At 39.7% G+C, this 22,744-nt stretch overlaps 1 protein-coding gene and 1 pseudogene across 1 annotated transcript; both read left to right on the top strand.

Annotated features, from left to right (window-relative positions):
- The window catches only part of LOC134496076 (patched domain-containing protein 3-like), a 37,447-nt pseudogene extending 34,604 nt beyond the window's left edge, over positions 1-2,843 (top strand).
- RAB18 (RAB18, member RAS oncogene family) lies at positions 2,785-21,058 on the top strand. The gene is made up of 7 exons (XM_063303480.1): positions 2,785-2,934; positions 6,651-6,706; positions 12,891-12,952; positions 15,438-15,510; positions 17,345-17,463; positions 17,550-17,616; positions 19,432-21,058. The coding sequence occupies exons 1-7, from the start codon at positions 2,867-2,869 to the stop codon at positions 19,602-19,604; spliced, it is 618 nt and encodes a 205-aa protein (XP_063159550.1). The 5' UTR covers positions 2,785-2,866; the 3' UTR covers positions 19,605-21,058.
- Positions 21,059-22,744: the final 1,686 nt, after the last annotated feature.

Below are 22,744 nucleotides of genomic sequence, written 5' to 3'. Positions count from 1 at the left end.
TTGTCACAACAATATCATCCCCACATCACCATATGAAGCAGGGTGAGTTGCGAGATGATGGGTCCAAACTCAATTAGCTTCCATGGGTAAGAACAGAAGTCCAACACTTTAATAATTATACCACACTTTTAATACACTATGTACTTCATTCTTGAGAAAGGTGAATGACGCAAATTATATATACATACATACAAGCACACATACAATTTTAAAAACTCATATATGCATGTATTTCCATTTTTGCTTAAATCCTTCAGCTTATTATTATTATGGGATTGTGCATCCTGGATGGACAACATTATGATGTGATTTATCATCATTGCCTTTATATTTCTTTCACAATTTGCTATTGGTGAATGTTCAAGCAATGTATACGTCTCCATTATTTCATACAACATAATTATTGTGCTTATGTAGTGCAATTAATTGGTAATTATATTCCTTGAAGAAAACAAGGCCAAGGTTAACAGTGGAAGAAAAATGCTTCAGAAAGTGTTACAAATCAACACACTTATTCATTGTTTAACTCAATGTGTAAGTTGGCTATTTCCTATACTTATCCATTTATTCTATAGCATAAAAGGTTTTCAAGAAAATGGAACCTATGTTCTAGAAGGATTAATTTTGTGGAAGTCATTTTCATGTGGGCAAAAGCAATCATTCTGGTAAATGAATCTCCCCCCCCACCACCTTTTTAATCCATTTTTTTACTTGAACAAAAATCTAGCGTAAAATAACAAGTAACTGAAATCCAAAGTCTGGATCCTGTGCCTTGGTAATTTCCACTTGATTCCCAATGGATAGAGGAAGGACCAAAAAAAAAAGCTTCTCCGTGATCTGAGCTCTGCCACTGCACAAATCAAACTCAACTCACTATAAAACTAGCAAGACTTTCCCCCACATTTTCCTCTTCCGGGACATCTTTCAGTTGTGGTTATCTAGTTACCCAAACTCTGAGGTGGGGAAAAATGATCCATGTTTGACAATTGGAGGCCTAGTTTGGTTCTTTTGGGGTCTCCTGTATAATTAAGAACAGAATCTTAAAGGAGGCAGCATGGCTCCTGAATTTTTCATCCCTTTCCAAAGCAAAAACATGGTTCTCCAAGGGAGGGACAGTTCCACACAGGGTGTTTGGGTTTTTTTTGGTGCTTGCAACAGGCTGGTGAAATGAAAAAAACACCATGAACGTACTGGGGACATCTGTCTTCCATTGTAGGATTGGAATATCTGCCATGCAGCCTTTGGGGTAATATCATTTAGCTGATCTTGGTTGATATAGAAGCTAAACAGGGTCAGCTGTGGTTAGCACTTGGATGAGGAATTACCGGGGAATTTCACCTTGTTGGCTAGACTAGAAAGTCACAAATACATCTTGGATGAGGCCAATGGCAAACCACATTCATAATACTGCCAAGAAATTTGCATGGATATAGGCACCAGGAGTCCAGATTAACTCAGAGGTACCTTTATCTTCCATAGTTAGTTGATCATGTATGGTCAGGTTGGTGTCAGTTCTTAGCAATCACATAATTATCTGTCCCCAATGACCTTCCAGGTCTTCCATGGTGCACCCATCATCACTGTGACTGAGTCCATCCATTTTGTTGCTGATAGTCTTCTTCTCTTTCCTTCTTAGCATTATAGATTTCTAAAGAGAACTAGGTTTTCACATAATGTGTCCAAAACATGATAATTTGAGTCTGGTCATTTGTGTCTCAAGTGAGAACTCTAGATTGATTTGCTCTAGGAACCTTTTGTTTTCTTGGCTATCCATGGTATTCTCAGGAGTCTTCTCCAACACCAAGTTCAAAAGTGTCAATGTTCTGTCTATCCTATTCTTCAAAGTCCAGGTTTCACTTCCATAGAGTACCACAGGAAAACCACTGCCTGCACAATTCTGAACTTTGTATATGTAGACACACCATGGCATCTCATATCTTTTTAGATAAGTTATCTATGTTAAGATATTACTTACAAATTGAAAATCTCAGACCTTCCAGCCAGCCTTTTGGTGAAGCTGGTTGGGAACAGAAGATTCAACACATCTGAAAGGCATCACATGATGGTGTAATGTGAAGGAAAGCCAATGAAAAATAAACATACGTAGTATTTTCTCCTTTTACAGGTATCTCCCTAATACATCCACCTTCTAATAAATTTCATTTTTTCCCACCTATGCAAGAACAGCTCTGCACTCATAGAGAAAAAATGCAATAGTAGAATGATACCAGTCAATGTCTTAAACTATGTGTGTTCAAACCTTCTGAGGCCTCCAAATATGTCAGTAATACATTCCATGATGGCAGGCAAATCTGGAAATTAGAAGTCCAATACAGGTGATGTTCAACCAAGGAGATAACCTTTACTATGCTTTCAAAGCAAGCTAACAAACCTTAGAACACACACAATTAAGTGCAACAAATTAACCCTAACTAATAGGTGATGAAATTGCCGGCGGTAAGATAATTCGATCAATCGAACTCAACTTATGTACGTAACAGCTGGTCTTGCTAAAACGGCCTCATGACTCATGCTAACCTGCAGCCCTAGCCTCCTTTAAACACGACACCCCAGTCACCCCTCCTCCACCTTTCGCCGCCTGTCTCAACAAGCGAAGGAATTGCTGCCCAGCTCCCCCCAAACCCAATGTGCGCATGCGCCACCGGAGTCCCGGACCAGCTCCTGACCCAGGACCGGAGAAGGGGCGCGGGCATCATCCAGACGCGGAAGGTGCTCTCGACGCGTGCGCACAACAGGACTTCGGAGGAGGCAAAGGGGCGGATACGGAGGGGCGCATGCGCAGAAGACGTGGCAGCTGGCGTAGAGACGGGGGCGCCGCCTGAGCTGGGTGTCGTTGTCGGTCAGGATGGACGAGGATATTTTGACTACGCTGAAGATCCTCATAATCGGCGAAAGCGGCGTGGGCAAGTCCAGGTAACTCCCTCCTTGGCTCGGGCCAGTTTCAGGCCCGCCGTGTCCTAGCGCCCTTTCTCCCTCCGCCGGCCTTCCCTGCCCCACCCCGGCTAGGCCCATTCTGGCCGCCCCTTCGATCTAGAGGGCATTTCCTCTGCCAGGATCGTGCCGGGGGGGCAGCTTGTTCCCCGACGGTCATTCACATTTACTCACGAGAAAGTCCTCAGTGTTGGTGGGACTCGCTCTTCACTAAGGGTGCGTCGGATGGGGGTGTGTGGAAAGTGGGGGGAGGGAAGGTTTGAGGGGTCAAGCACGTCTGAAAGCCGCACCCCCGAATCGCTTCTCTGCGGTTGAAGCTCACCTGTGGCTCGGAGGAGTGTCGCACTCTGCGAATGCTCAGAGGCACTGCGCTTTTGGCACGTCCTTATTTTGCTCGGCTGCGTTTGGAAGCCAGTGGAAGGCTGCACTTAATTTAGCGGAGGTAGGGTGAACGGTGGTAATTTTGGGGTTCTCCCTATAATTTTGCCCTTGCTGACTTCACAGAGGAGTGGCCTTGCTTTTGGGGAGAGGGAGGGGTGGTGATTTGTTCAGGGCTGCCTGCTCAGTCCATAGTACATGTGATTGGTGAATCTTGGATTACTTACATCACAAGCAAGGCAAAGGTTATTGCATCTCTCTTAATCCCCTTGATATCATTGCTTGGTATGGAGTAATTTCCATAGTGGTATGACATGGCTTAGCTTTACTGCTGTGAGCAGTACTTGATCCAGGTTTTCAAGAAAAACAACAACTAACAATGCAAAACAAGATGTCATAAGAGTGGTGTATAGAGGTATGGATAACTACAGTTAAAGATTATTTCATGTTCATTATTCTATATTATATGGTCACCCATCTCAGGCTAATGACTCTTGGCAGCTAACAATGTTAACAAACTATGAAGAACAGAAAAAGAAAAAGAGCAAACATAAAACACTAGCTTGCGTGAAAACAGATTCATCCATAACAATTAACATAGCCAATGCACTAGATCAACCCCACCTGCTGACCCCCAGGCCTGGGGACAGAACCAGGTCTTTAAGGCTTTAGGGAGGGCCAACATGTTCTGGAAGCAGTGATAAACTCCATAATCAGTTTATCTGATAATGTGCGTTAAGTTGTTGGATTTTGATCCTAGATGTTTGTGTTGTCTATTTGCTAGGCCTGTGGAAGCAATATAACCAATGTTTAGTACGACATTGGTTATGTGATAGAATATATGCTGCTTAAGTAGTCTTTAATAAACTGCAATTCAGAATTTACAGAACCCAGAGAGAAGGGGGGGAACCTACATGTGCACGCACACTTGTATCCTTTCTCCCCTCCTCCTCCTCCGTTGCCTTTATATACTGTAAAATGTTGCAAGTGCTCTGCTGGCAGGCATAATTCCAGAATATCTTTTGGATTAGGTCATCCCCAAGTATATGACTTTAAAAGTTTACATTTTGAAAGGTATTGTTTATCTGTAAATAAGTGATGCAAGGCATACTGCAAGCTCCAGAGCCTCTTGGAAGGTAAGTTGAGACTGTATTAGGTATAAAATTAAGATACTTTGTGGAATCTTTAATTTCTTTAAGATGAAAGGCAAGGGACTAGAAGCAGTGGGTTTTTTTGTTTTGTTTTTTAATGCAGAGTGTTTTTATATAATCGTGGGGTGTTGTCGAGAATAATTGAACAGGTAAAACATGATCTCTTATTCTTTTTTTTTTTGGTCTCCTGGATTCTGCTGCAGCTGAAACTTAGGTATTTTGCAACAGCAGACTCCCAGTGGGATGAAATAGGCAACATGGTGTTCCTAAGGAGTCCTGAGCTACAATCCTTAGTTGTTGGATTTGCTGATTTATGGGAATTTTAGTGTTAAAGATCTAGTGAGCAATGAATTGCCTAACCCTGGAACAAACTTTTGGCAGGTGTGTAAACCTCCATTACTCAGCACTTTTTTTTTTTGCAGCAGTCCTTCAAGGTTGATTCACATAAGCTGCATGTCTTTGGTATGGGGAGGTTGAAGTGATTTTTTAAGGCTATTGAATGAGTTTATAGCTTGGATCAGCAATATGAACTTCCAGGATCACAGTATTATTTCTATTCCATGAGTACTGTATCTGCAGATACTCTGTTCCCATGGGTATTTGCAGATTCATTGCTGACATCTTAAAACTTAACATTCAGATGCGCTGTTGCTACTGCCTGGTAAATATGCAGTGAAGTTTTAATATAAGTGGGTTTTAAAATTCTGAATAGATATTAAATTATAGTCTAAAAAGAAAGTAAATTGATCTCAGTACTTTAATAATATATAGTAATATTGTAATTACATTACAGTAATATACTGACTAGGTTCACAAATTGCTGGTTGGATTAAGAAACACAGTAAGCCGATGTTAATAATATTGTACCAGCTATTTTGTGATAAGGGAAGATGGAGATATGCTAACATGCGTTTCTGAATTTCTAGTGCGTAATTCTGATTTCAGATATTTTAAGTAGTCTTTCTTACATAAACACTTCCTTTTTAATTCCTTTGTTCTTTTGCTCATTGGTTGTACTTGTAAAATTAATAAAACTGAAAAAAACAATTCGATATGTATCACAGCTTAAAATGCTTCTGCAAGTTCTAGAAATGTGGAATTAAATTCTAAGATTATGTTGGACAAGACTTTTCAAAGCAACAGGTTGCTGCTTTGCTGGTATTTTTTAAATTACAGAATTAATCTTGGCTAATTGAAAAACTATACTAACTTGGTTGCACACACAACTAAGCCATTATGAATAGGCTTGTACAGCTCACTAAGTTGTGGTGTAGTGGCTAAGGTGTTGGGCTAGGACCAGGAAGACTTTGGTTCCAATCTATTCTAAATCATGGAATCTCACTGGCGTGAATTTGGGCCGCTGCCTCTCAGCCCAGCCTAACTTGTTGGGTTATTGTGAAGGGAAAAAATAAGAGTGCAGCATATACCCCCTTGAATTCCTGGAGGAAAAGTGAGAAATATATCCTACAGACAAAGGAAAAACCATGCTGTATGATGACATAACCTTAAGCTGTACCAGATCATAGTCATAGCAGTGTTACTGAAAAGAAGAGCAGCTCCTTTTCTACTTAAAGAATATATAATTTGGTATCTTAGAGATCCCCCATCCTTTTTAGACTGATAGGCACATCTGAAATGCTGAGAGTGTGTTGTGAGCACAATCACAAAATGACTGCTTTGGTAGGTGTGGCCAGTCATAAAAAGATCACAGTTAAGAGGGCGGGCTAATGAGATTGTTCCAGGACACCCTGTTCTCCTCCCTACAGTGTTCTCTATTGCTGCAGCGTGCCCCCCCCTTTTTTGTGGGTGTGTGTGAACATACTTCCAAACAGAATACTGGCTGTAGTCATCTGGTGCATTTTATTTTCTAGGAATGGCAATGGGGGCCCATATGGAAGGGAAAGATTATTCACAATATGCCAACTTCCTGTTTGCCTTTAAATTTTAAAACTTATAATGCAAATCAGGATAGCCTGGCACCAAATGGACAGGTTACAGGGCAACTTTATGTATGCAGGCCCTGGTTCTAGAAGAGTGTTTGCCTTGAAGGAGAGGGTCTTCTTCATTAAAGCTATAATTGCTTAATACAATTTTGAATTGGTAATGAATATTTCCAGCCGAATTTGTAAAACTCCATTTTTCTCTCTTCCTTTCTTTTCCTTTGTACAGCCTTTTGTTACGGTTTACAGATAATACATTTGATCCAGAACTTGCAGCAACAATTGGTAAGTTTGTATTGATTGTATTAGCTTGGTCAAATATAGAATAGGAAGAAGTGCTGGTAACATTATTCTGTTGCTTGATAAAAATGAATCATTGTAATTGAAAAAGCTCATCTTGATACAAGTATATTTGCAATACGGTACTGATGTACCCAGTTGGACTGCAAACGTTTCATTAACCTTACAAAATTTTACTCTTCTAACAGAATAAAGAAATTCATCATGTAGCTTGCTCATCTTTTTATCATGTAGTAATTTATCTTAGTAAGCTTCTCTGTTTACAGTGGTTGTTAGCAAACTGAACATTATTTGAAATATCTGCATACATCATTGTATCCAAGTTTAATTATACCTAGAATAGACCCCCAAAAATCAGTGAGTCTTCATCTAAAAGAAGTTCCATTAATTTTGATGTGTCTCTTCTTAAAATCACTAAACTTGATTCCAAAATGCCATGTTATAAATGTACCTAGGTCTTCTCCTTACAGATGTTGGATGACTAGTATTTGCTTCTTCTTTTGCATTCCTTTTTATTACATATTATTTATATGCAGTATAAACATCCCAAAACAAAATCTAATTCTTGATTTGTTTACATGAACCTGTTGTGCATATTTATCTGTTAGAGTTTTTTAATACACAGTCTGATGCTGTGGAAATTTGGGAAGGATATCTTATTAACCTGTTTCACAGAAAGCTGGCATAACTAAGCATGGTAAGAATCTGGTGAAGTATGTACTAACTAGAGAACTCCCCTATGTTTGCAGCATACGAATAATAAAAAGCATTAACTTTATAACTGCGGTTTGGCTTTTAATCTGTTACTATGATTGTCCAAAAAATGACAGAATGATCTCAGTTCGAATTCAGGGCAAGCCATCTAACATCACAGTGATCCAAATATACGCCCCAACCACAAATGCTGAAGAGGCTGAAGTAGAGCAGTTCTATGAGGATCTGCAGCACCTACTGGACAACACACCTAAAAGAGATGTTATTTTCATCACGGGAGACTGGAATGCTAAGGTGGGCAGTCAAATGACACCTGGAATTACAGGTAAGCATGGCCTGGGAGAACAAAACGAAGCAGGACATAGGCTGATAGAATTTTGCCAAGACAATTCACTCTGCATAACAAACACTCTCTTCCAACAACCTAAGAGACGGCTTTATACATGGACTTCACTGGATGGACAACACCGAAATCAGATTGACTACATCCTTTGCAGCCAAAGGTGGCGGACATCTGTACAGTCAGTAAAAACAAGACCTGGAGCTGACTGTAATTCAGATCATGAACTTCTTCTTGCACAATTTAGGATCAGACTAAAGAGATTAGGGAAGACCCACAGATCAGCTATATATGAGCTCACTAATATTCCTAAGGAATATGCAGTGGAGGTGAAGAATAGATTTAAGGGACTGGACTTAGTAGATAGGGTCCCGGAAGAACTCTGGACAGAAGTTGGCAGCATTGTTCAGGAGGCGGCAACAAAATACATCCCAAAGAAAGAGAAAACCAAGAAGGCAAAATGGCTGTCTGCTGAGACACTAGAAGTAGCCCAAGAAAGAAGGAAAGCAAAAGGCAACAGTGATAGGGGGAGATATGCCCAATTAAATGCAAAATTCCAGAGGTTAGCCAGGAGAGATAAGGAATTATTTTTAAACAAGCAATGCGCGGAAGTGGAAGAAGACAATAGAATAGGAAGGACAAGAGACCTCTTCCAGAAAATTAGAACCATCGGAGGTAAATTCCAGTCCAAAATGGGTATGATCAAAAACAAAGATGGCAAGGACCTAGCAGAAGAAGAAGAGATCAAGAAAAGGTGGCAAGAATATACAGAAGACCTGTATAGGAAGGATAACAATATCGGGGATAGCTTTGATGGTATGGTCAGTGAGCTAGAGCCAGACATCCTGAAGAGTGAGGTTGAATGGGCCTTAAGAAGCATTGCTAATAACAAGGCAGCAGGAGATGACGGCATCCCAGCTGAGCTGTTCAAAATCTTGCAAGATGATGCTGTCAAGGCAATGCATGCTATATGCCAGCAAATTTGGAAAACACACGAATGGCCATCAGATTGGAAAAAATCCACTTATATCCCCATACCAAAAAAGGGGAACACTAAAGAATGTTCAAACTATCGAACAGTGGCACACATTTCACATGCCAGTAAGGTAATGCTCAAGATCCTGCAAGGTAGACTTCAGCAGTTCATGGAGCAAGAATTGCCAGATGTACAAGCTGGGTTTAGAAAAGGCAGAGGAACTAGAGACCAAATTGCCAATATCTGCTGGATAATGGAAAAAGCCAGGGAGTTTCAGAAAAACATCTATTTCTGTTTTATTGACTATTCTAAAGCCTTTGACTGTGTGGACCATAACAAATTGTGGCAAGTTCTTAGTGGTATGGGGATACCAAGTCATCTTGTCTGCCTCCTGAAGAATCTGTATAAGGACCAAGTAGCAACAGTAAGAACAGACCATGGAACAACAGACTGGTTTAAGATTGGGAAAGGAGTACGGCAGGGCTGTATACTCTCACCCTACCTATTCAACTTGTATGCAGAACACATCATGCGACAAGCTGGGCTTGAGGAATCCAAGGCTGGAGTTAAAATCACTGGAAGAAACATTAACAATCTCAAATATGCAGATGATACCACTTTGATGTCTGAAAGCGAAGAGGAACTGAGGAGCCTTATGATGAAGGTGAAAGAAGGAAGTGCAAAAGCTGGCTTGCAGCTAAACCTCAAAAAAACCAAGATTATGGCAACCAGCTTGATTGATAACTGGCAAATAGAGGGAGAAAATGTAGAAGCAGTGAAAGACTTTGTATTGCTAGGTGCAAAGATTACTGCAGATGCTGACTGCAGTCAGGAAATCAGAAGACGCTTAATCCTTGGGAGAAGAGCAACGACCAATCTCGATAAAATAGTTAAGAGCAGAGACATCACACTGACAACAAAGGTCCGCATAGTTAAAGCAATGGTGTTCCCCGTAGTAACATATGGCTGCGAGAGCTGGACCATAAGGAAGGCTGAGCGAAGGAAGATAGATGCTTTTGAACTGTGGTGTTGGAGGAAAATTCTGAGAGTGCCTTGGACTGCAAGAAGATCCAGCCAGTCCATCCTCCAGGAAATAAAGCCAGACTGCTCACTTGAGGGAATGATATTAAAGGCAAAACTGAAATACTTTGGCCACATAATGAGAAGACAGGACACCCTGGAGAAGATGCTGATGCTAGGGAGAGTGGAAGGCAAAAGGAAGAGGGGCCAACCAAGGGCAAGGTGGATGGATGATATTCTAGAGGTGACGGACTCGTCCCTGGGGGAGCTGGGGGTGTTGACGACCGACAGGAAGCTCTGGTGTGGGCTGGTCCATGAAGTCACGAAGAGTCAGAAGCGACTAAACGAATAAACAACAAACATGATTGTTTAGATTTAGCTAACATGCTACAAGTTTTTGCAAAGAGTAAAAATCCTTCAAAAGTGTGGGAGCATGTGTGAGGCATTTTATTGATTGATTGATTGATTGGAGAGGCTTATATGGCCGCCGAACTTACTCATGGTGACTCTGGGCAGCTTACAAAAATAAAACCCCAAATAGAAAACCCACTACACCCCCACCTCCCTGGCAGCAACAATACAATTCAAACAAACCACTTGATAGGCTTCGCATCAACCTGGAATCCCCAGGCCCACTTGCAAAACCATGTCTTCAGGGCCTTTTGGAAGAGTATTAAGGTGAGAGCTAATCTTACTCTGCGGGGATGATGTTCCACAGGGAGGGAGCCAGCATGGAAAAGGCTCTTCTCCTCAGTCCCACTAGATGTACCTCCTTAATGGGGTGGGGGGAGAGCAGTACCATACTGTGCCTCCCCGATCTGATGGATCATTAAAGCATGCAAGTCACAGAGCGACTTGAATGCACATGCATGCAAAGACAGCCTGGAGCAAGTCCCAAATCAGCCATGCAGTTATGGAAAAACTGCCTACTTTAATGATTTGAAGGGAGATGTTTCACTTGCACTCACATACATTGAGAAGCACCTTTTGAACGGCATGTAGAATGGTACTCTGCTATTTTTTGCCCTTTGCTTTTATCTTAATTATTTGCATACTGTAAGAGGGTTTATATGTTATTGCAACTTTAATATGTTTACCATTTCTTGATGATAATGCAGTAATGCATAAATATACTTGAGAGGCCCATTTTCTCTATTCTTATTGTAATCGTGAAAAAAAAAGTTATTAATATTAAGTAGTATCTTTACAGGATAAGCTTTCCTGCCTGGTACCATAGTTTTAAGCTAGTACCTTTTTTTTTTTTAATTTTATTTGGTGCCTTCAAGTCAATGTTGACTCCTGGCCACTGCCTGGACAAGTCCCTGAAGTTTTCTTGGCAAGGTTTTTCAGAAGTGGCTTGCCATTGCCTCCTTCCTAGGGCTGAGAGAGAGTGACTGGCCCACAGTCACCCAGCTGGCTTTGTGCCTAAGGTGGGACTAGAACTCACGGTCTCCAACTTTCTAGCCTGGTGCCTTAACCACTACACCAAACTGGCTCTCTTTTAAAAAAAATACTTCATTAAAGCTCTAGCCTGGCTAATAGTTAACAAATGAAAATTCTGCTCTTCATTTTAGAATAGTTTGCAAACCTTTCAAATCTCTTACAGTTTAGTCTTATTCATGTTTACCTGGAAATAAATGTCTCCAAATTCTGTAGCACTTTTTTAGATGCAAAGATACGTATGATTAAGTCCAATAACTTCAAAAACAGGAAGAGGACATCTGATTCAAAGACAGATCAGTGTGATGACTATCGTGCTTTGAAAAGTTTTGTTTTTCTAGTGGGTTTGCCACTGTAATTAGACACATTTGATAAAGGAGCACTGTAATCTTAAAGACGCTGTTAATCAGAAGGGGAAAAAACGTTTTTTTCTAAAGACAATTCCATTTTCTAAGTTTTTAAAGTGTTAAAGTAAATATTTCTGAAACAGTGTAATAGACTTTATTTTTGAGTTTATTTGCATGTTTATATATCACTAGCAATACAGAGTTAATAGCTATATTTAGTATTTGAGAAATAAGGAAATCAAATAAATTGAGTGAAGTTGTTAATGACTTTGGATTGCATATTTCAACTGTAAGAAGATCTGATATATCAAAGACAAGGCAGGTCCCAAACCTCTATAGTGTTTCTTTTTCTTTTTAAAAACTTTATTAGAGTTTCAAAATACAGATAAAATACAAAATATAGACAAGTTTGAGAAAAGAACTAAAAGAAAGACAAAAAAGGTGCAGATATACTTAGAACGAAATACAAAGAAAGTAACTTCTGACCTTCTCCAACGCAGATATGAATACAAATATATAATACCTCGATCTCTTACTCTAAACCAAACCAAACTAAGCAAAATAAGGTGGTGTGACATACATTGTATGTGCTGGTGTCCTGCCTACCTTATACCAGAATGCCTCTGGTTAAACTGATTGTATGAAGAAACATTCCCCTGCTCCACCCTCAGTAGGTGCACACATTTGCAAGAAGACATACCGTTTACTTGGATGCAGGGCTGTACTTTGTATGGGACAGATGGTGTATGAAGCGGCTGCTTTGCCCCCTGTATTTGTACTGGTTTTACATGCTCTCATTTGCGTGCCTTGCAGAGGTTCATAAAATGAGTGGGCATCAGTTTGTCAGATGCTTTTTTGTGAATGGATGTGGCAAGGCAAGAACTACAGAGTTGGTCGTTTTATACCTTTACCATAGCTCATTTGTGAACCAGCTTCTCACAAAATTATAAAAAGGATCTGTGTTAGAAGCAGCATGAATCCTGCAAACCATGCGCCGTGTCTCCTGTCACTTCATAGCTCCCTCCATGTGTTGCTTGCAATTAAAAGACTTTTCCTGTGTCGAATTGATGTTTGTAAAAATGATAATTCTCCGTAGTTAGCTCTTTAGGGCTGAATTTCCTTGAAAAGATGTGTTCCTATTGAGTGTTGTGTTAAACTAAATCTAGCGTTTTAGTGGTATTTTCTGTTCTTCCGAATCATTATACCAGAACAATGGAACGATAAGGACGTGTGAATTAGAATTAGTGTATAACAATCTGTTATATTCAATTTTTTTCCCCTGCCTTTCAGCTGAACGCTGTGTCTGAAGCAACATATTGTGCTCTATTTTAGGGGTTGACTTCAAAGTGAAAACAATCTCCGTTGATGGAAATAAGGCTAAGCTAGCAATCTGGGTAAGCCTTAATAATAATACATGTGACTCCATTAGCTTATGCCAAGGTTACTAACTGAATATATTGCTAATAAAAGGTTTTACCTGTAAGTAATAGTTTATCTTATTTTGGTAAGTGAGATTTCAGAACACTGGTAAATAAGTATGCATAGTTTGTTTGGGTTGAAGGAAAGCAGAAATACTTAATATTTGGAGGGTTTGTGTATTTTCACTTAGCATGTTGTTCAGAATTTCAGCATGATTGCAACAAGTTATATGAATAACTCAAAATGTGTTCTTTCATGGATATTTTTTTATTCTTCCATTCCTATGTAATTTATTTTATTTTATTTTCTATCCTGCCTTTATTATTTTTATAAATAAGGCGGGGAACATACCTAATACTCCTTCCTCCTCCTATTTTCCCCACAACAGCCACCCTGTGAGGTGAGTTGGGCTGAGAGGGAAGGACTGGCCCAACGTCACCCAGCTGGCTTTCATGCCTCAGAGTGAGGAAAGCAGATTTTTATTTTTTAAAAAGTCTTATTTTATCACACAGAAAAAAAGCAATGTCCATTTGGCGCTTTCTAATTAATTAATTAATTAATTAATAATTTTAATAATTAATTAATAGGAAGACATGGAGGTTTGTTTGGGGTAGGTTGAGTCAGGTTTAAGATTTGAACCTGAGCCTTAGCTATTTTATAGGGCTGTCAGAGGAAAAAAGTGGGGCAGAAACTAAGCATCCCCTGTGGAATATGCTTATGGGGGGTTAGGAACAGGATAAGTCAGTATTTTGCCAGGGAGGCCATGTGGCACAGCTGCTAGGCAGAGGGGAAGGAGAATTCAGTAGAGAATGCAGCAGTTTCTTCACCTCAGCCCCAAGTGACAGAGCATGGGTTGGCAAAGGCCACCCCAAGACTGCCTCCTTGTTCCTTACCCTTGGGCAGGAAGGTGTTCTGCCCTCCTTCCCATTGGGAGGCAAGGTCCTTTCCTGCCCTAGTTCATCAGCATTTGCTGAGAGATGGTGTCACTGCTGTTGCTGCCCAGCCCTGTACTGCTTTTCCAGAATGGCCATTCTCTTGCCACACAACTAGTGGCAGAGGATCACAAGGAGGTTGCTCTGTGTCCTCCCATCCAGCTGGAATGGGTGGAGGGAAGCTGCTGGGGAGAAAATTGAAAGGAAGGTAGGGATGCCTGCTTCGCCCACAGCACTTCCTTGCTAGCAGCAGCTTTCTCCATCCTGGAGCTCTAGGTTCAGAGTTGCACTTCCTTCTTAGCCAGACAGCCTGTAGTGCCTAGCCATGGTCAGCACTCTGCTGCCGTACTCTCCTGCTATATGTGTCATTGAGGCAGCGGCTGCAGAAAATTACCTCAAGGACTGCATGTGGCCTGTAGGCTGCAAGTTTAAGACTTCTGCCCTGAAGGATTATCCTAATAATTTGGCAGACTTACAGATCTATTCTATCATTAGAAGTTGACATGACCTCTGTGGCGTGTACTAACTTTTTCCCAAATCAGTCTGGTTCGCTAGGTATAACTCTTCTAGCATAGATAATGCTTAGCATCAGTGAGCCAAGTGTGGTAACCAGATGTTTAGATTATTTATGATACTATCTGGGAAATTGCTCTTGAAGAGGCATACAGCAGATATCAGTACAAAATGAAACAGGTTGGGTAATGAAACCAATGTTATGTGCTTACCTAATGTGATATTATCTTAATTGACTTCCAGTTCAGTGAATTTGTTAATACATATGAAGGTTCCTGTTGAAGGCCCATTCTCCTTGGGTATTTTTACCCTTTTAATTGTGGACTTGAATTATGGAATAGTTTCCCCAAAGAGGATCATCTGGCACCTTCTGATATTCTTTTGGTGCAGTCAGAGGCTCTTACATTTTTAGAACTCATTTTCTTGTGTTTCTTATTTGTAAATCTGGAAAAGGGATGAGTAAATACAAGATTTTAATCTTTGCAAATAGTCATACAGTATTTATAAAATCTTAATGGTTTTTTGCATATTCAGAAAGAAGTACTGACTTCTTTTGAATTGCTTTTATATAGTGTTGTACAGTAACAGGTTTTAGAAGTAAATAAAAGAAAGCAGGAAAAGCATATTAGTAATGGACACTAACATTCCATATTGCCTTTCTTCTTGCTGAAATAAATAGTTCCAAATTCCATTTATGATTGCTGAATAGAACTTTGTCTTATTTGCTCTTGGCTTAAGTTCTCTCTTATAGATATAAATTGAAAGATCTTGCAAGGTGGAAATATTAACATTAGGATTCATACTAGCTCTGTTTACATGTAATCATTGTTTCCTGAATCCAGTTTTCTGAGTTTGCATAACCATATATGAATCATACAGGCTGGGTTCTCATAACATATTAGGCTAAAACATTGTAGTTCAAAGGTGTACGAAAAACTTTTTTTAAAGAGGTGAACTCGGAGCAGGACAATACTTTATTAAACCAAATACTGACCCAGCTTTCCAAATTCCTTAGGACACTGCAGGTCAGGAGCGATTCAGAACACTCACTCCCAGCTATTACAGAGGAGCACAAGGAGTTATATTAGGTAAATATGTGACTAGTCTCTGCTTATCTGAAATACTCTGATTTGTATTAAGACTTAAGTTTTTAATTCTTTTGCCTGGATGAAACTCCTGCACAGTATCTGTCAGTCTTTTGATATTTAATACTTAATTACTCTAAGAAATTAAGTTAAGTAGTAGTAAACCAGTCCTATGGGAATTGCTAGAAGGTGGTACTATTGTTCATGATTCTGCTCTCTGTCCTCATCCTGTGGTGGTTCGTTCTTCCAAATGCAGTAGGCTTTTTTTTTTAAATAGCAAAGCAGCTGCAGTTGGTTTCAGTTTGACATGGGGGTGGTATTAGTTCTCAGCAAATTCCTTGCTCAGAATTCCTTTCTAATACGCATATCTGGAGAGGAGACTTGGGACTGGCAAATAATTGGAAGGGAATGATGGAATAATTGCTTCTCTGATGGTTATTCATTTAATCTGAAGGTACAGACAGGTATTTTACATAGTAAGAAAGGCATTGTTAGGAATTGCATAGAATCTGTACCATAGTTTCCTCAGAATTAATATTTGGGGGATTTGTGTTCCTGTAGTAGTAGCTGCTTTCTTGAAAAAAAATGTCATCTTGGTATAAAAAGTTATTTTACTGTCAGTTGTTACACGCACAAGCTCCCAGGTTTGGCTTATGGTCACTCGCTCACAGACTCACAGGCTGTTGAGGCACGTGGATCTTGTCAGCTCCCCTTGCTTTCTACCTGGGTTTTTCAGATAGGTGCAGCTTGGGCAGACAAGACACACAGCCCTGGGCAACAGCCGGGAAGTAATTAGGGACACACACAAATCACTTTCAGTCGAACACTGAGGCACAACAGGTTCTTTGAAATGCACGGAGACCCAGGGAATTTAGGGTAACAGCAAAACTTTACTGGTTACAAGGTGCATTGCTCTTTCTCACATGCGTGCGCGCGCACACACACACACACACACACACACACACACATCCACACTTACCCATGTCCAACTGAGCTGCCAGGCACTAGCTAGAGGGATGGAAGCTGCCAAGTTTGGATCCAAAGACACCAAGTCTGGATCCAAAGATGACTTGAGGAGTGGGCGGGACCCCTTTTATCCCCAAAAGTCCTTGCTTTGTTGATTCACAAGTTTGGTAGCTGTAGATGGGATTGGGGGGTGGTTCTCCATGCGCTCAGGCCCAACTTCCTTTGTCTGGTTCAGGTGACATTTTTCCTTTGTTTCCTTAACAATTTGCTTCCTTCTTATCTACCTCCCTGAAGGGATCTTTTAGACAAGTTTCCTGGCTTTTGTCCTCTCTGCCTACATGTCTGCTCCATCTTTAGGTAATGGCAGCTTCAGCCTCGTCTCACGCTGTCTCATTTGCTGACTTCTTGAAGTTTGCTAGGTTCAGGTTTGCTGATTCTGCAACCTTGGAAAATCGAATAGCGAACTAGAGATGGAATCTCTATATACAAGCAACAGTGTATTATGTAAGACAGTGCCTGCATATGGCTTCATGAAGTTATTCAGATACTTGGTTGTTAACACAATTTAGCTTTGTTCACTGAGATCAAGCAGTTCAGGGGAGCCTTAGATTTGCAGCTTAGACTTCAAACTCATAATAAAACTGATTTTAGAAGAGCTTTGGGCATTAATAAAACCCTCTAGTATAACTGATTAGTTGGATTTATATAGCTTTGAGTAATGACTATCTTGATAATGATGGTGATGCAATAATTAAACGGTTGAGGAACAGGAGAGGAAGGCAGTGGTATTGTAGCATGAATTTGAAAGCGACTGACTTACGTTAACAGACTTGAAATGTTTTACTGATCGCCGTGCTAATTTTTATTTCAGTTTACGACGTCACAAGAAGAGACACATTTGCTAAACTAGACAATTGGCTAACTGAATTGGAAACATACTGCACAAGATACGATATAGTTAAAATGCTAGTTGGAAACAAAATAGATAAGGTAGGTAGATCTAAAAATTACTGGTGGCATATAAACTTCATGTGTATATGTGTGTATGATCATCTAATAGTTTTACTTTTTTATAGGAAAACAGAGAAGTTGACAGAAATGAAGGTCTTAAGTTTGCCCGAAAACATTCCATGTTGTTTATAGGTGAGTTCTAGAAAAGAAGTATGGTAAAGCAATTTATCATCACAGTCTTGTTCTTATACTGCTGTCATGGCTCAGATTTTATTGTCATCTTGTATGGTACAGTAGCAGCAATAGTGTAGACTAACTGAATTACATAAATTAATAGATGAAACATATTAAGCCTCAAGGTGTTCAAAAAAGATCCACAGATACAGTTGCTGTTGAGGTTTCAATATTCTTATAGCAGAATGCATTTTATTGTTGTCTCTTCCAGGCACAGACTTGCTCCTTTCTTCTGACAAAACAATAAGCAATCTGTTTCTATCCCAAAAGGCATTAGACCATGTTAGTTGGTTACAGCCTGACAGAATCAGATGGATAGTTTTGATAAGGTTGAAATTGGATAGAAAACTAAGTATTAAATTGTAAAACACAGTAGAAGAGTATAAAGCTGCTTTAATCATGGCTTGCTGTGCAGACCTTTTGGCTAAAGTTGATAGATGTCACAAAGCTATCCCATAATATGTATTCAGAGCAGGATGTTTCAACTAGTGATAACAGCAGTCTCCTGGTTTCATGCAGTGTTCAGCTTTGATTATACATCGTCCCCGTAGCAATCAAAGGTAATCCCAGTGAGATGGCTTGATAGAAAGGTTCAATCTTTGGAGTATTAACCCTTTCTGTGATTCTGTAGCCCCTTTGCTACAGAAAAGATTTAAACTTTGTTTTGTCTTCCTAATTCATGGGTGTTAGCCTGGAAACGGGCTCTTATGATGAATTGGAACAAAGCCTAAACACATTCTGCTGAAAGCATATTTGTTCATGGTTTTTACTTGCCTCCAGTTTCTGATTTTCAGTTTCACTGATACCTTTTTAGAACTTTCTTTAAGGTCTAAATTAAACTTCCCAGGGCAGGACCTGCCTTGATCCTTTGCAACTGTCATGAAAGCGTAAGTGTACCCATAAACACTCAGGAAAAGACTGGAAGGCGTTAACCAAGGAAGCTTGCCTTTTAGTTTGTCCTCAGATATTTTCCCCTGCAATGTATAGCCACTTGAGAGATGGATAATATGAAATTGCTTCCAGTGAAGCCAAGTAGTCTAACCTGAATGTGTGCCTTAGATATGTTTCTAAATCTTCAGCGATACAGTGGCTTTAATGGCAAATTAATCTATTGTCCTTGAAAACAGAAATGTTGGTAACTGTAGAAGTAACTAAATTAAATATTTCACTAATTTTCATAACATCTAATCTGTGGGGAAAAAGTACAGATTTTTGGTTTGTCATGAAACAAACCTGTTCCCCAGATGGGTCTTGAATTTGACCAAGACTTTTCCTGTGGTAGTCTCATATCAAATAAATAGAGATGGGTAATCTGCAGCCTGCATACATTGCTCCAGCCACTTTGTAAAGGCCTGGCAGCCTATAAACTACCACCCAGGGTCCCCCGAGTGGGGGAGATGGGTGGTAATAAAAATATGATAAATAAATAAATAAAAAATGTGGCATTGAAATTCAGTGGCAAGCCACGGGTTTTCATTCGTTCACTCTTCTGCTTGCCTTTTAAAATAAAGACTAAAATGGGTGCATCAAGTCTGTGGTACTGTTTCATTGTTTCATGATCTGTATACCTTGAGTTCCTTGGCTTGAAAAAATACACTAAAAAGAATGCAGTTTTACCAAAAGGTGTGTGTTTTCCTGCAGTAGTGGTGCATCTTATTTAATGCTACTTTTTTAGAGGATAGCATCCTTTCATGTTACAGAAGCTGCAACAATGTACAGTGAAATCTTTTTTTAACATTTCCACTCTTTCTCTCCCCCCCCTCCCCCTTTTAGAGGCAAGTGCAAAAACATGCGATGGTGTACAATGTGCTTTTGAAGAACTTGTTGAGAAAATAATTCAGACTCCCGGACTGTGGGAAAGTGAAAGCCAAAACAGAGGTGTAAAGTTATCAAACAATGAAGAGGGCTATCGAGGTGCCTGTGGTGGCTATTGTTCTGTGTTATAAACTCTGTAGGATTGTTCTTATTTAAAGGGTGGAGATGTCCTTTGTACATAAACTCATATCTGCTATTTTAGGGACCTTGCAGTTTGCACATATTTGTGTAGTATGGCAGTGAACATTTTCCTAGGAAAATGTATTCTGCAGCTTTTCTGGTTGAGAAATGCTATGGTAAGCATGCCTAAATTGCAATGTTCTGGATTTTTTTATATGTAGCATCACATTTTGTTAGGAACATGCACACTCAGATTTCATAACTTTATCATGGAAAATCTGCAAAATCGTATGTTGACTATATACTCTGACTGGTCTCCAACTCAAATTACAGGACTGTATCTCAAATGATGCAAGCAGATAGAATTAAAACTGATACTTTTTATTGGCAAATACTTTTTCTTACCTGTTTAACAGCATGATGATACAATCTTTTTTTAGCTATAAGCAACACCTTTTCTAGCTTGTAACTTGTCCTGGGTGCTTCTGAAATACAAGGGAAGGGAAAGGATAACTTTTAAAATGATCCCTGCAGTAAGTAGCCATTGGAGTTTTAACCCTGAAAGGTATGGAATGGTACTTTGCACCACAAAGTTCATGGTGCGAGTCTGCAGGAGAGTGCTTTTTGGTTATGGGCTTCACAGGATCCCACTGTAAATCAGTTTGCCAAGTTTTGAATGTTTCTGTGTGTTACTATTGTAATTTGGACTCAGTAACCCAAAACTATTGCTCCTTGATGTGTGAAAGGCTTGAATTAAATGGCTGCTATATTTGTGGCTATTGGTTCTGAACCTTAACTGTTAAAAATGTCTTCTGGATGTGTGTGTCTGTATAAGGAATATGCTTTGTTGAGGTTTTGCTGTAACAATCAGCCAGTGGCTGGCTTGTTTCAGAGAACTTGTATTCTTAATAAATTTTTTCCACAATACTCTTTTTTCCCCCCCTAATATCTTGCTCATGTATAGATGAATTTTGTAAATCACTATTCAAGGACTGTTTCTGTAACATGCTGTGCTGGTACCCTGTTACTATTAGAAATTAATAATCTAGTTGGCAGTTGGAACTACTGTGCAATTTTTTGTAAATACAGAAACATCTTTATATTATTAGTTTTTGTATACTTTAGTGCTACAAACTATTGTTGGTTTTTCAACAAGCAGACTGCTGTTGCCATTTAAATGCACTTCATTTAAAATATTTAAGTTTTTACAGTTTTAGGAAACCACAGAACTTACTTGTAACCAAAAATTGTATTTAAAATAACTCTGAAAATGTTCAAATGCACTGCAGTACACATTATATATTGCCATTTTGTTTCCAGCACTTTTGCTGAGCAAATTATGGATCAGCAAAGATGGCCATATTTCTCTGTAATGCAGGTAGGGCAGGATGAAATTTTATTGTAGAAAAGTGTGTTTTTAACATTGTAATAAAGATTTGTGAAGCAGGAACATATCCCATTTAAAGCAATTGCCAGGTTATTTGCTTATATTTTTCCCCAATGTTGTGACCCACTTGATGTTTTGGATTAAATTTGAGTAATAGGCTTTTTTTAAAATAAAGCCCCATTTTCTGCCCCAAGGTAACTCAAATTGTATGTTGAAAAAAGAAGTCCTTTGAATTATAGAAATAATAAAACTTTCTACTTTCTTTGTAAAAAGGAGATGCAAAATCTTCCAAGGCACCAAGCTTGCCTCCGCACATTGAAACTTTCTGCATACAATGAATATACAAAACCAATCCCAAGGTTAACTGGAAATTGTCCTAGACACTACATGTATGAATGGACAAGACTAATCTTTGGGTGGGATGTAGCAAATACAGGAATTACAGTCTCACTCAAGTTTGTTTATTTGTTCAGTCGCTTCCGACTCTTCGTGACTTCATGGACCAGCCCACGCCAGAGCTTCTTGTCGGTTGTCAACACCCCCAGCTCCCCCAGGGAGGAGTCCATCACCTCTAGAATATCATCCATCCACCTTGCCCTTGGTCGGCCCTAACTATTTTATTGAGATTTGTCATTGCTCTTCTCCCAAGAATTAAGCGTCTTCTGATTTCCTGACTGCAGTCAGCATCTGCAGTAATCTTTGCACCTAGGAATACAAAGTCTTTCACTGCTTCTACATTTTCTCCCTCTATTTGCCAGTTATCAATCAAGCTGGTTGCCATAATCTTGGTTTTTTTGAGGTTTAGCTGCAAACCAGCTTTTGCACTTTCTTCTTTCACCTTCATCATAAGGCTCCTCAGTTCCTCTTCGCTTTCAGCCATCAAAGTGGTATCATCTGCATATCTGAGATTGTTAATGTTTCTTCCAGTGATTTTAACTCCAGCCTTGGATTCCTCAAGCCCAGCTTGTCGCATGATGTGTTCTGCATACAAGTTGAATAGGTAGGGTGAGTGTATACAGCCCTGCCGTACTTTCCCAATCTTAAACCAGTCCGTTGTTCCGTGGTCTGTTCTTACTGTTGCTACTTGGTCGTTATACAGATTCTTCAGGAGGCAGACAAGATGACTTGGTATCCCCATACCGCTAAGAACTTGCCACAGTTTGTTATGGTCCACACAGTCAAAGGCTTTAGAATAGTCAATAAAACAGAAATAGATGTTTTTTTGAAACTCCCTGGCTTTTTCCATTATCCATCAGATATTGGCAATTTGGTCCCTAGTTCCTCTGCCTTTTCTAAACCCAGCTTGTACATCTGGCAATTCTCGCTCCATGAACTGCTGAAGTCTACCTTGCAGGATCTTGAGCATTACCTTACTGGCATGTGAAATGTGTGCCACTGTTCGATAGTTTGAACATTCTTTAGTGTTCCCCTTTTTTGGTATGGGGATATAAGTTGATTTTTTCCAATCTGATGGCCATTCGTGTGTTTTCCAAATTTGCTAGCATATAGCATGCATTACCTTGACAGCGTCATCTCACAAGATTTTGACCAATTCAGCTGGGATGCTGTCATCTCCTGCTGCCTTGTTATTAGCAATGCTTCTTAAGGCTCATTCAACCTCACTCTTCAGGATGTCTGGCTCTAGCTCACTGACCACACCATCAAAGCTATCTCCGATATTGTTATCCTTCCTATACAGGTCTTCTGTATATTCTTGCCACCTTTTCTTGATCTCTTCTTCTTCTGTTAGGTCCTTGCCATCTT

The sequence above is a fragment of the Candoia aspera genome, chromosome 4, assembly GCF_035149785.1.
Source record: "Candoia aspera isolate rCanAsp1 chromosome 4, rCanAsp1.hap2, whole genome shotgun sequence".
NCBI classification, from domain to species: domain Eukaryota; kingdom Metazoa; phylum Chordata; class Lepidosauria; order Squamata; family Boidae; genus Candoia; species Candoia aspera.
This window is presented reverse-complemented; position numbering and strand designations above follow the sequence as displayed.